Source organism: Anabrus simplex, chromosome 1 (assembly GCF_040414725.1).
Source record: "Anabrus simplex isolate iqAnaSimp1 chromosome 1, ASM4041472v1, whole genome shotgun sequence".
Taxonomy (NCBI): Eukaryota; Metazoa; Arthropoda; class Insecta; order Orthoptera; family Tettigoniidae; genus Anabrus; species Anabrus simplex.
In genome coordinates, this window is record NC_090265.1 from 1,272,007,837 (window position 1) to 1,272,022,573 (window position 14,737).

Consider the following 14,737-nt stretch of genomic DNA (forward strand, 5'->3'; position numbering starts at 1 on the left):
AGGTTTATCCAGTGTTCCTACATTCCGTGTCGCAAAATATCGATTCATGTGCCTTTTACGTTGCCAGGGTTATTTATCTGTTACGTCCGTCCGACTTCCTTTTTCCTTTGGTTCCGTAACAAGTGCTTTTTCCGGGTTAGAGTTGTTGACCCCACGTCCAACCCCCAACCCGGAGAACTACACAACTCTTTCATCATATAATCTTTGTACTCGTGCTATGATGTCATCAGGCACTATCATGTCTCATAAATTCTTACACATGCCTACGTGGTACATGATCATACTCCAGAAGAATAAGGGAAGAAAATCTCCAGGACGAGGAAATTAGACGTAAGTACATGTATATGACTAATGGAAAGTTCCAAACAGTACACAATAAGAAGGTTCAGGAAATATAAAGAGAATGGGTGGCATGCAGGTACTACTGAGTACTAGAAACATCAAGGGAATGCCTTAGGCAAAATTGTGTGTAAAGATGGGAAAAAGCGAACACCTTGGTTTAATGATGAAGTGAGGGCAGCTTGTAAACGTAAAAGGAGAGCGTATCACAAATGGATCTACAGAAGAACAATTCCGGACAGGGAGTTGTATGTAGGTGAAAGAAAATGAGCCAAAAATATACCTGTTGAATCCAGGAAGTCGTGGGAAGAACGGCATGAAAACCTTTCTGGACAGTAATAAGGAATCTGAGAAAGAGTGGGTAAAAGAAATGGATAGTGTTTTGGGTATACCAGGCGAATAATAATAGACCCAGGGAATAGCTGGACAGGAGGAAGAATATTTATAATTTCTTCTTAATGTAAAATGAAATAATTTTTGACGTCGCGAACAACAACCGAGATCGTCGGGGAGGACAATGATGTTAGGGAATTAATTACGCTTGGGAAATATAAATGATGGTAAATAAACTCCATTGTCATAGAGCAGCAGCGATAGATTATGTTAGAGCTGTAATGGTGAAATATAGTGGGAAGGCAGGGATGAAATGACTTCATGGAATAATATTAGCATGGAATGTTAGTAAGGTACCTTCTGATTGGACAAAAATAGTAATTGCACCTATCTATAAGCAAGGAAACAGGAAGGATCACAACAACTATCGGGTCATTTCTTCCGTCAGTATACCAGGCAAGGTCTTCACTGGCAGTTTGGAAGGAAAAGTGCGATCTGTGGTTGAGAATAAGTTGGAAGAAATCCAGTGTGGTTTCAGACCACAGAAGGGTTGTCGGGATCAGATTTTCAGTATGCGTCAGATAATTGAAAAATGCTACGAGAGGAATATACAGTAATGTTTCATGTTTCGTAGATCTGGAGAAGGCATGTGCTAGAGTAGCGAGGAAACAATTTTCGCTGTCCTGCGGGACTATGGGATTAAGGACAGGTTATTAAAATCAGTCAAAGACATACAGTTGAGTTGTGGTGCTAACTGATGCTAGAATGAGCTCTTGGTCATAGTACTTACAGGGGTATGACAAGGTTGTAATATTTCAAAGTTGTTGTTCATAGTTTACACGCATTACATCCTGAAAGATAAAAAAATGGCAGGGTGGGATTCAGTTAGAGGGAAATGTAGTAAGCAGTTCGACGTACAAAGATGACTTGGTTTTAATGACAGATTATGCTGAAAGGCTGCTCCAAAGAAGGACTGTTGCAGACAAGGAGTTTTACCTATATGAAAGAAAGAAGAGCGAAAAATATAAATGTTGGATCCAAGAAGTCGTGGGAAGTGCGGCATGGAAAACGTTCTGGACAGTAAAAAACTCTGAGAAAAAGAGGCGAAAAAAGAAATTAATAGTGTTTCGTGCATATCAGGTAAACTTAGTGTGGTATTGAAAATAGGTGCAATGAGTATGAGATGAAAATTAGCCTTTCCAAGACTAAAGTGAAATCAGTACGTAAGAAAACTAAGAGAACTGAATGTCAGGTTAGGAATAAAAAGCTGGAAGAGGTAAGTTATTTCAAGTATTTAGGATGTGTGTTCTCTCCGGCTAGTAGTATAGTGATATTGAATCAAGGTGTAGTAAAGCTAATGCAGTGAGTTCGCAGTTGCGATCAACAGTATTCTGTAAGATGGAAGTCAGCTCCCGTACGAAACTACTTTTATACCGGTCAGTTTTTAGACCAACTTTGATTTATGGGAGTGAAATATGGGTGTACTCAGAGTATCTTGTTCATAAGTTAGAAATAACAGACATTAAAGTAGCGAGAATGATTGCTGGTACAAATAGGTGGGAACAATTGGAAGAGGGTAGACTGAATGAAAAGTTAACGGCTGAATTGGGATTTCAGTTGTCAAAGCTCAGCTTGTATAGTGCAATAGCTCATTAAAAGGAGGTTTGTTATTTTTCAAATGCATAATTATAACTTAATATTAAATGTTAAACATGCTAAATTGGCAATTAATGCCGACTATAAACTAATACAATCCAAATAATGCGTTGAGAGAATTAAGCAGTATCGCGAAACTTTCTCATTGCCAGTAACTTTCTTCCTCGGGAGCTTCATGTACTGAGGCAAGAATCTGTCGATAGCAACTGGGACATCATATATAATTCAGCTGAACGTGGCCTAATTCCGTGAAAATCTGCATTATCTTCTTGGATTTTTTATATTCCGTAATAAATCAGAGCAATGACAATTTTGTTCTCTGCAGATATAGGCAGCCATATATTAGAACCATGCTCGTGTAGGTTAGGATGCACAAGTAGTTCTAATAGTTCTCATGTAGCAAGTATGAACGCGGTATGTATTCTTGAAATTAATATCGTCGTAATTAAAAAAAAACGGTCTTTTTTCATACTTTCTATATATCTTCTCATCTCTCGTATTTTGCCTACTAATGCAACTTCACCCACGTTTTCTATATTAACGAAGATAACCCTCAGCTAAACGACCTCTAGAGCAGGGCTAAATTTAGTCCGGAGCATACTCGAACTAATTCAAAAAGCCGGTGGTAGTGGTGGTGGCGATTTTTGTTTTAAGCGGAAGTACAACTAGGTAATTATCCTCACTGAACAAATTAGTGGAAAGGAAATTTAAAATGAATCAAAACTATTTATTCAACGAAGGACCGTCTGTGAATAAGAAAGACGTTCATTTGCTCTTGGTACATAGTTGATTCCACCTTAGCCCGGACTGTCCACAACTATAAATGTCATACCTAATAACTAGCCCCAGAACCTTTACCAATAATCCCTTCTTCTTCTTCTTCCTCTTCTTCTCAAAAGTGCCGTAACAAGTCGCTGTGATGTTAGAGATCAGTCTGTTCTGCATTTAGAAATTATTGTCCAGCGTTAACCCTTATCAGCACTTAATTTGTTCTTTTAGCCTTCCTTAGAATTAAGGTAATTATCCTGTAAAGTCACATTTCCAATGTTTCCATAATTGCCTGGTGCTGATCTTTCGAGTTGACACCTTATATGCGACCTACTGTGACCGTTCATCACATCATTAGGAGGATATCAGGACATTCTACAGTTCAAATATGCCGTTTTCCGCGCTCTGATGCGTTAATGAGCGCCCAAGTTAGCGCACGTTCACCCTTCCCGGGATACAAGTCACGTGCTGTCCGTTCCATTGGCCAGACTCTATTTACACGTACTTGCTATAACAGGTCATTCCTTCGCCTGCAGGCAAAAGCTCTCTCAGGCAGGCGCGACAGAGGAGAGAATACCCACGCTGCTAAGTAGGTCACAAACATTGCTTTCAAACCTGGAAAATATAATTTCTTCGCTCTTTCTCCCGCAAAAAGCTACTACCAATCCAGAAGACTTCAACTGTTTCAAAAGGATTAATTGCAGAAATCAGGTAATACTTGACGGATTTCCAAGAATAAAGGCTCGTAATAACAGGCCAAATTTATGCAGATTCACCACGCCAAGAAGTGTTGTATATAATGGAAATGTAACCAAGTACGCAGTAAACAAGCACCCTAACCGGTGTTTGCCAGGTGGTGAAAGTGGATAGCGGGAGCAAATTCAGAAGCTCCCCAAGTTCAAGCCCCTCCCACACGAAGCCGCCAAAGGACGCTATGGAGATTACATCAAAACGCACGACGCGACGGTAATGAGAATCGAACAGTGAAAACTAGAGTGAAAGAGCTTCAATCTGATATCTCAACCAATGATGGAAATTACCGATAAGCGGAGTGAATTTTCATAAGGTCTAACACGGTTTCCCTACTTAAGAAGACTGATTCAGAACAGTAAGGCACTTCGATATTTCCAGTCGCAGTGTGAAGTTGCGTACGTCGTGAGCGATTCTTCAACAAGTCTTTGTTAAAAATTGTTTGATAATTCAGTAGCGATTCGTTGGTGTCTACAAGTTTCGTAATAATCTTAATAACATTAACAATGATATAACTTTAGGTAAATGTGTGAGGGTATTCGTATCCTCTGAGGACGTGACGATGAATATTTATATAACGTGCGAAGCCATAGAATAAAATTATACGGGAGCAACTCTAGTGTGACTTAAACGCTAGTAGGCGACGCCTCAGTAGAACTCAGTATACGAGTGTAATAATGTCAATAAAATCGTGGACGAGCTTTGTTAGTTGTATAATATTAAATGATAACCTGGGAGACGAACAAGCGGCACACTGGTAATGAATTTGTAAAGGGCAGTATCAGCTAAGAAAACCCTAGAGTAGTAATTAACTCTGTATCCCATACAGACTAGTGTGAAATAGGCCGAGTTGAAATCGTACTTGTGAGAACATTATCAAGTAGCCCGTGAAGTGAAAGTCAGAACGTCTGTAACTTGGGCCTAACTGCTGATGATGGAGACGAATGAGGGAGAGTGATGGGCGACGTGAACAATACCATTGCTTGATCAGGGAACTTGATTCTATGAGTTTTTCTGATCGTAAAGTAGTATAATGTGTCACAAATTAACACGGTTACACTACAATCCCCTCATTTGTGTTGTGTACCAACGACGACGTCATCCTAGGGAGCAGATCGACGTGCACGAGGTGTGCACATATTCGGCGCATCGCGGAACTTCAAGAACTTCTCGGCACGAACGTGATTCGAGTCATCATGGGAGCAGCCTATATGCGATCGAACTTCGGACTCGATGCTGTTGACGCTGCCGTGATGCTCAGCTAAGGACCCCATGGAATGCCTGCCGGGGGAGAGCTGTTTGAGTGAACCAGACAAGTGATGAGTATTATTTTTGAAGTATTAGAGAGTCGCAGTTTCTATTAAAATTTAGAACACTAATTGCATGCAAATGATGTAGACTGTAGTTTAGGATTTTGCAATTTCAAAGGGAGTATATTGATTTTCTTCACGGTCGTATGGCGGTATTTTATTTCATTTTCACGGGATAGGCTGCATGTTATGTTTAAGGCCCCTCATTTAAATAAAATGTGAAGCACGGTCATTATGTAAAGGGATTTAAAATTAATGTAAACTCACTCCAGTATACCATCAATTATATACAGTATGAGTCTTCAGAAACATTCTGAAATTTCTATTATCGCTTCACATCAGTGTTAGATACCCCACCTATGTAAATTAAGGTGAATGAGGAACATCAAGAGGACGAGATGACAGTGGGTGTGATTATAAATGTGTTATGGTTAGATCAAGAGTATCGTTGTGTATTTTGTTCCCAATCGATAGAACAAGTTCTTCTGTAGCTTGCACGTATGGCTGAGTCGAGAGAGAGAGGCGAATCTTTCAGTAGGTGATTGTAATAAGTCTGCGGTTTAAGAAAGTGTTAATATTCCCCGGTGATTTAAATAGTACACGCGATGGGTAATTCTGCGTGGTGAATATAAAGAGGGCTAGATTATAGCCGATTCGCGTTAATGATATTAGTGGCACATTGGAAGGTGAATGTGAATGAATGAGGCAACGAAGATATTGATAGCAAGACGGACCTGGATGTCTCATTAAATACAAAATGAAAGTGTTTTTTACCCGGCAGGTCAATGGCCTTCAAGGCCGTCCACGACAAGGCCGGGGAAGGAGAAAGAAAGAAAACACTGGCGCCGCATTTAGAGAAATCGTTTCAAAGATCGCATTCTTTCTCCGAGACAGCTCTTACTCGCAATAACTTGTAGAATAACATTGCTGCAGATATCATAGATGAGGGAATGCCCACTACTTCTTTGCATAAATCTTACCGTTCAGGGATTCCAGATGAGATGTTACACCCACACTTTCAAAAGGACCTGGATCACTTCCAGGCAGTGGGGATAGCAGTGAAAGTCGTACCCGCTGCTACCGACTGCGGATGGATTTTATTGTCCATCAGCTGTTATATGAATGTGAAGTGTTTTATTTACTTGTCGTTTTTTTTTTTTTTTTTTCATGAGTAACATTTATCATGTAATATAAGGGTCTTTGTTTTATCAATATCCGTCGTTACAGAGAACAACGTTGTTTGGATGTCAGTTGTACAGTAGTGTTAAGTAATATCCCGATGGAATTTGCGTCATGTAAATATGTATTCAGTCATGAGATAGCTAGATAGGGTTTTAAAAATGAATTTGACGAGGCGACTTTCGTATACTTTAAAATGTACTAACAAGTAACTTGGCAAAGCCTCACTTAACTTGACAGCGTAACGATATGATTTGTCATTTGATCATGTAAATTAATAGCTTGAACTACGCAAAATACACGTGATATGCTACTGTTTAATTATTTGTGTATATAGGGATGCGTGTGAAGTGATAAGGGATTAAATGATTAGTTAGTCCGAGAGGGACGCCTTCACTATTTCTGACACATTTTCCGAGATAATGCAATTATAGAAATAAGACTATATAGACATCCTGACCTCAAGAAATATTACTGTTTGTTATGTATGTGTTTATGTTGTGGCATGTCTGTGAAAAAGGTTTAAACATGTGCTTTATTAGTAATTAAATTTTTAATTGGGAAAAAATTAATCCATCATCCTTATTGCTTAGTTTGATAGTATTCCTCTCATTATTAATATTCTCCTACTATAGATTATTAGATCATTGCCCAGTAAGGACAAACTACGACCCGTATGTTCTATCGACTTAGCTAGCGCCGTATTATGCTAGTAGAGGAGGTGAGTCTTCGACGCCGGCTTTGTCGGAGGTCTCACCCGATGTGTTCCATTTTAACGTCATGTTACAGGACTATTCTAACCTATTGATGTACTGATACCACGAAAAGTGTACACTACGTATCCGTGAGGATAGGACCCTACCTACAATGAATTCTAACACTGAATACGACACACACACAGCCCCCGAGCCATCGGAATAAATCAATGAAGGTTATAATTCCGACTCGGCCGAGAATCGAAACCAGGACCTCTTGGACCAAAAGGCAGCACTCTAACAATTTAGTCATCGATCCGGACTTCAATTATCACTTGGAAATGCAAAGATAAAAACTGCTCTTAATACACTCAACTTCGTGTGCCCTTGAGCAAAGAATATGATCATTTTACGAAGCTCAGGAAAGCTTTACACTTCTTCTAGCTTGCGTCCTTCTCCTCTAAATGATGATTATTTCCCTCATGTAGTTATCTACATTATGTCATGCTATCACATACACGAAGAAAATTAATTTTTTACCATACCTCTTCTTCTTCCTTTTCCAGGTACATAATACGCATCAGTATTACGTCAATGGTATTCCCAATCGTGTAGTCATGGTACATAGAAGTCACCTGCAAAGTAAAATACTTGAATTTAGTTTACTGATCTTTCAATTCTTCTTAATTCCTTAACGTGTAGGATTTGTTATGAAACCTGAAACTGCTTGTCCCAAAACACTGTATTTATTGACATGATATAGGCTGTTTGGCCTTATGCCGTGTCAAGAAAATAAGGTGAAATTCTTACGACTTCTTGACACGGCATAAGCCCAAAACACCAATGTCATGTCTACAGGATTGCATTGTTGGATGCGCTTGTGAATGGTCGGCTGTTGAGAGTGCTCTTGCATTATCGTAGTGATAAGGTAGATAAAACCTTTTGAAATGGTGTAATTTTGTGTGTGTGTGTGTGTGTGTGTGTGTGTGTGTGTGTGTGTGTGTGTGTGTGTGTGTGTGTGTGTGTGTGTGTGTGTGTGTGTGTGTGTGTGTGTGTGTGTGTGTGTGTGATCCGTTCAGTGCTACTTATATATTGGTGTTTAGTGTTTAGAATGTCCTTCACGTGCACCCTGTTTATCCTTGACTTTGTCTCCTTTCAATACATTGCCGTTCAAGAAACAACCATTTCGTACCTCTTTTCAGTAGGGTGTGATTCCCCACTGCAAAACCACGAGTGAAATAGCAGAATCCCGCCACAACCAGTAAGCGGTCACATGATATGTGCACGCCGAGCTATATGTCTTTTCAGGAGAGTTTAATCTTGATGTAAACAAGGTATGCCCACGCCTCCACCAAAGAAAGAGTTGTCATTCGCTGAGCGTGTAGTACCGACCTCCACCCCGTCAACTTCTCGTGTTCAGACGTACAGGGCTGCGCATCCCATACGACAGCAGGGCGAAGATCTGAACATCTGAATAAATGACTAAAACTGGAATCGGTTGACAAATTCACAATGCACTCCCTATGGTCACTTATGAGCGGTTTTCCTCTTTTGTGCTTTACTACACACGAAGGTCCTGTCTCTTGCGCCATTTCTCTCACCATGAATACGGACTCACTGACAACTGCAAGAAACAACACCGTATCTCGTCGCTGTACTGATTGGGAACTTTCCCCACTAAGAGAAGACTTCTTGTATTACACCACGCCTTGCGCCTTCATTTCTCGTTATTTAATCACTATTTCATAAAATCATATATATATTTACCGGTATATATGGCAACCACATTTTAACTTAATTACGTACTTTTCGTAACCCTCTGAATGTAATAAACTAAGATAAAATAAAATAAAGGTGACATACTACTTTTCTTCGAGCTCGCATACAGTCGAGTGAGTGCGACGTTTGCTTCTCCAATCAGTTGAGCCCATGTCCACGTGCAAAGGCAAGGTGCTTCGCCTATTTGTTTACATCAGGATTAAACACTCATGAAAAGCGGTAGATTTGTCATGTGGAGTAGCCGCACTTTGGAAATAAAAACATCGAGGACTTGCGTCACCTTGGAAATAAACACAACTTTTGGATTTCATTTTAATCACGGTACTCGACTTTGAAAACAAATACGTTCCCACATGATAAAGTACTATTGTGGGAATACATTTTCACGTTCAGCCTGAAATCTGAAAAAGGCGGAGTTGCGTCACTTTGGAAATAAGCTCTTCGACTGTCGTTGGTATCTAAATTACTTATCTATATACGAGGGTGGGGGCATAAGCAGGGGCGTAGCCAAGGTGAGTTACTGGGAGTTAGAACACCCCTCCCACAAGACATGGAATTTTTTGCAAAAGAAAAAAAAAGTGGAAAGTGCCACAAAAACACAAGTGATAGTCGACTCAATGAGTTGGCTTTTTTGAACATTCACGGAGAAATAGTTGTAAAACCAACTGATCTCTTGGACCTAATGTCTAAGAAGCCTCGAAAGATATTTTATATTGTAATCTGAACATACTATTCGCTGTAAACGGTTGACGTCGATCATAATGGTTCTTTTTCTGTATTTTAGTGTAAGATGTTCTAGTGTACCGGGACTAAAATCTGAATAGGAACATAATTCACTCGTACCAGTGTCCTTCACGCGCACATGCACCTTCAGTAAGTTATATCATTATTCTGTAACTATAAACCCCCTATTGGTTGATCCTGGCTACACTACTTGGCATAAGTCTTTGCAACTACGTTTCTCGCACGAATGCGAGATATACCAGACAAATGGATATATACAGAGGGGATAGGGGAGCATAAGGTGCCATGGAATGTATAAACAATGCCGAGTAGGTTTACTAGCTGTAGGGTCTAGATCAGGGCCTCTCAAACGCCCAAAATCTCACGCGTGCAAATCGAGGAGAAAGAGCTCCGTGCCCTGTGCGTCGGTCCCGCTCGGCTCGGCTCGGCTCGGACCGACGCTTCGTCTCTGGGCTACTCGGCTAAGCTCGGCTCAACTCGGCACGAATTTGGAGTGCTCCGGAGCAACTGAGGAAAAGGGAAACTGGGGGAGCGAGCGAGACAGGCGTGGGGAAAGAGAGAGACAGCACTATTGCTCCAATTCCGGGAGTGGGGGTCTGCACTCTGGTCAACCAAGCGAAGTCGTCTTTTGCACAGTGCATGCACCAGGCGCAGAGGCCCCGGTCTAGAGCGAGGAAACTGTCAGTCATGAAATCCTTGTGCTACATTATGTTTATTCTCAGAGAGTAAAGTAACAGTAAATCTTCAAAGTAGTCCTCTAGATTGTCTACAGTACGTTGACAGCGATGCGGCCACATCAGATACCATTCACCTCACCTTGTCTCAAATTTTCAATTTCATGTTTCACAGCGTTTACAATGTCCCCTGGTGTCCCAAACCACATCCCACGTAAAGGATATGAGGTCAAAATCGAACGAAGACAAGTCTGGCGAGTATAGAAGATGTTTCAGCACTTCCCACTCCCATCGTTAAAGTTAACTCGTGACGTCCATTCTGCACAGAGCCTGACTCACTACTGGAGTCTCATCGCCCTTTGCGTTGCACCGGTCCAAGGCACCGCCATATCGTGCTATGTCCATATACACTAATGTTCATTTAAATCTCGGGCCAGAAATATTCATTTCATGCAAGAAAATCAGTACATCCCTCAGAACCGTCCAGTACCATCCTACTCTCTCTCTCTTTCATTCGTCAGATACATGCGGAAGCATAACACATGAACACACCCGAAGGGTGAGGGGAGATGGAGAGATCGAACGACGGGAGATCTAACATGAACCAGGAACCCACAGAGGGAAAGACACTTACATCCCAGAACATTTTTTCCTGTGCAACAGGACCCAGATAATCGTGAATTATCCCACAAACAACGTCAGATATAGGAAATCGGAAGAGTGGAGACTGGAAGTCATAAGGAGCCACAAAAGCAAAAATACTCTCCTTCGGATTGTTTGTCAGTGTAACAATCGTTCGATTTAATAACCTTCCAGCCATTTTTAACAAGCAAACACTATTTTACGAATATACAGTAGAAACACACTATATTTATATTCGTGATGATAGTGACGAAAAATATCAAGAAATAACGAAGTACATTAACATAGGCTAGAAGTGAAGTGGTGTAAAGGGAACATTTGTACCTCAAAGTTCCTTTTTTTGTTTAGCAAGAGCCGATTTTGCTTTCTGAAATCTACGCATAGTCACTCAAAGAAGAATGAGTGCATGGTATTGTATGTTCCTCGCATTTAATATTTTATCAGGCTTATATTCAGGTATTATCAAAATGTAATTCATCTACCGTGTAGAAGCAAACCTTGTGGATATTCACAAAAACAATTTATCTATAGGTTTAGTTGTTTCTGACAAAAGTATACCTGCAGGGAGCGTATGCAATACCATGTTCTCATTCTTTTTTTTTTTTTTTTGACTCCTGTACGCACATACACCTTCCTTGACATAATCAGAAGTTAGGAACCCAGGGTCAGCCCAAGGGATTTTTTCTCGGAGGCCAGGAAAGAAACCACGTACACAATATTTATGCCTGTTTAAAGAAGGTTTAGATCAAGTTTGACCTTAGTTTTGCTTACCATGTTGAAGAGCGTGAGAATATAGTTTTCAACATCTCGCTCTTTGTGATACGTAATAAACTTCTTGTCGGCAACCACGCATGTTTCAACGTAGCGGTGTTTACTTTCGCTTCTTCTGTGCACCGCATGTGTGAAGAAATTTGGATCTTTGTGAACTTCCCATTGTAAGCGTTCTCTCCAGTCCTTTTCCCAATCATCTGTTTTTTTAAGAAAACAAAATAAAAAATTATTTATATTGCTGAAGTGATGAAGTCAGTCTCTTATAATATAAAATACTAGATGAAGATCGGATTACATTCCTTTCGTATTCAATAGTCGACTATTATTCCTATGCCTATGTCCGTCCCTACCAGCAATGATTGTCTTAATCTTTAGTGAATTATAGGCCCAGGAATACTTACACAAAAGTCACGGTTCATTTGTTGAAAACTTCAGGCTTATCTAAATATACTAATACGACAGGAAAAGAGGCACTGAGTTCGTGTTGAACCATATCGTTTCATGGTGACAGAAATGTTATTCAACGCATTAAGAACGTGATACTGGGAATCGAAACTGGAAAGGCGCGGAAAGTATCTTGGAACTCGAAGGTGGGCAAGGCTAGCTAGACTGGGCGTGGCAAGATGTGTGAGAGAGGGAAGAAGCCAGGGGAAAGGATAGAACGACCCGAATACTGTCTGGGGATACAGATACCACATTTATAAGAAGAAACGCGGCCTGAAGCAGGCCTGGCAATTAATGAAAAATGACGATAATTACTCCTGTGAACAAATTTCGGCAAAGTTAAATCAATAGGAAATTTTGTATTAATTTACTGTGTGATTCGAGCTGATCCGAAGTTCTAAGTGTAATTGCCTTTCTTAGAATGATTTGAGCGGGATGAACGTCGGAACTAAACTTAAGTTTGCGCAAAGGAGAAGCGTTTGTATCATAGGGTTTCCACGTGTGTGGCTTCTCTGCCACGAACATATAAAGGAGCATTGAGAGGAGATGGCATTCACTGGAAAACAGACGAGGAGTCAGGGTTCGTCGTGAGCTTGTAGCAACAAAGCCAGTGTTAGAATATTTCGTGTAGGTCACTTTTTATCATTCGTAGCCTGGAGAAGAAACAATTACACGAAGCTAGGAAGTAATATTTTAATAAATTTTGATCCATAAATCAGTGCCACAATTCTTAGGAAGACTTTCTGCTGATGATTAGGAGCTCCCCGGGACGAACTATAAGCCCGGATGAGAGACATGTTCTATAATTTATTCAGTCCTAACCCATGATATGCTGAAATAGAAGTAACGGAAGTGCGCTAACAGGTATCATAATTGTGTGCATAAAGTTGCAGTTATTGTTGGTAGGGAATGTACGACAAGAGCTGATAACACACTAGATCTTCCTACATTCCAGCGCTCAGCAGACGACAGCACGATGGACCATACCATGGAACTGAACCGAGGACCAGCATCCCATGACGACGCTAGTGAAATGTTGGGCTAAATCCATACACAGTCCATCATGGAGGAGCCGTGAGGTCGCAATGTAACAGATAAGTTTGAACAGATTTTGCTTTTAGCATGGGAGAGGGACAGTTCAGCTTCGCATATTTCTCTTTGTAAATAGAGTAAATGTTCATTATGCCTTAATCACGATCATTTAAATATGTTTATGACTAGTGCATGTGTTCTCTGTGTTATTAGCTTTGAATCATTTGTGTACGGTTACAAGGTCGTTAGGATTAAATTAGGTTTTTTCTATAGTCATGTAAAGTAGTGTTATTCTTATTGGGGATTAATTTATGGAAGTTGGTGGAGTTAGGATCTTTGAAAATTAAAGGACAGAGGTACCTTATAAGTATTACGAACGGGGAGACTCTTACTGGAGTGCCAGGCGACCTAAAGAATAGGAATTGGATGCTATGTTAATGTGCGTGAGTTTTAACTAATATGAAGAAGAAGCCGAGGACAGCAAATCCCAACGTTGCACTTGTAAGGTTTTTCGAAAAATAATCCAGCAAGGTAACACATGGCTATGCACGTGGCATGAACCAGAGTCCGTTGCATGAAGAAAAGATTTACTGAGTATATTCCGGATATTCTGAATGGCCCGAAGCGAGGTCAAGCATGTAGGCCTGTGAGTTACGAGTCTGTGGAAAATGATTCTAGACCAGAGAGATATGCTATTATGTGCTAGTGAGAGGCCATATGAGCCCACAGTCTGTCCCTTGTGAAGGGATGAGATTTACCTCAGCTGAGTGCTGCCTTGTACTGTCAGACGGGAAGGGGACCCATTATCCATGTGACCATAAGCAGATGTGAAAGAGGTTTTGCCGTGTAGGTATGTGTATCTGCAGACAGATGAATATTATTGTGTGAAAGAGTGAGGGGAGATGGCCTTGTCATTCCCCCAGTAAAGGTAAGGTCAATGAACGTCGCTCCAGAAGATGATCCAGAGATGAGATTATCTCACCAATCACTGAAGACCAGTGTGTAACTTTTGTTTCAGATCCTGTGGAATACTTGTGATTTGTTTTTTGTTATGGTTTTTGGTGTCTTAAATTCGTGTTCGTCATTTTATTGTAAATTGCTAAAGGGTAAAGCTCGTATACATTTTAGGGGTTGAGAAGTCCAATCCTCATTTTTGAATATAAAATTTGGCTCATATTATCTTCAGTGTCTTTTTTGGGGTGTCAGAATATCCTAAACGAAGCATTCTTATGGATTACGTGTCCCAAATTAAATAGGAATAAGTTTAATCTTAGTTTTCTTCTATATGCGAAGTTTTCTGTTGCTTAACTCATATACGAGGGCGTTTAAGTACCACGCAAATAGTCGAGTCTCTTCAAACTGATCTAAATATACAATGTAGTGCATATGTAACGGTCACGGGGATGCTGAGATTAATGATTTTAGACTTGGTTAGACAGGCACGGTCCTGATGCCACTTGATGGCAACAACGCTAATGTATCAGAAATTACAATTAATTTAAGGGAATTTATTTTACTATCCAATTTTTATGTTTTAAAGTATTAAACTGTTTCATACAAATTTTATTTCAATAGAGACCTCATGCACTCACACAAATGCAATTCCTGTCCTACTTACATC

The 14,737-nt window shown here is 40.3% G+C and overlaps 1 protein-coding gene across 1 annotated transcript in view; it reads right to left on the reverse strand.

The window, feature by feature from the left end:
- LOC137497198 (A disintegrin and metalloproteinase with thrombospondin motifs 12-like) overlaps nt 1–14,737 on the reverse strand; it is a 273,946-nt gene that overhangs the window by 216,345 nt on the left and 42,864 nt on the right. Inside the window, exons 3-4 of the mRNA XM_068225728.1 lie at nt 11,641–11,837; nt 7,576–7,665 (exon numbers count right to left, since the gene is read on the reverse strand). Of these exons, the coding sequence (XP_068081829.1) occupies nt 7,576–7,665; nt 11,641–11,837 (287 nt within the window). The remainder of the gene's footprint in view (nt 1–7,575; nt 7,666–11,640; nt 11,838–14,737) is intronic.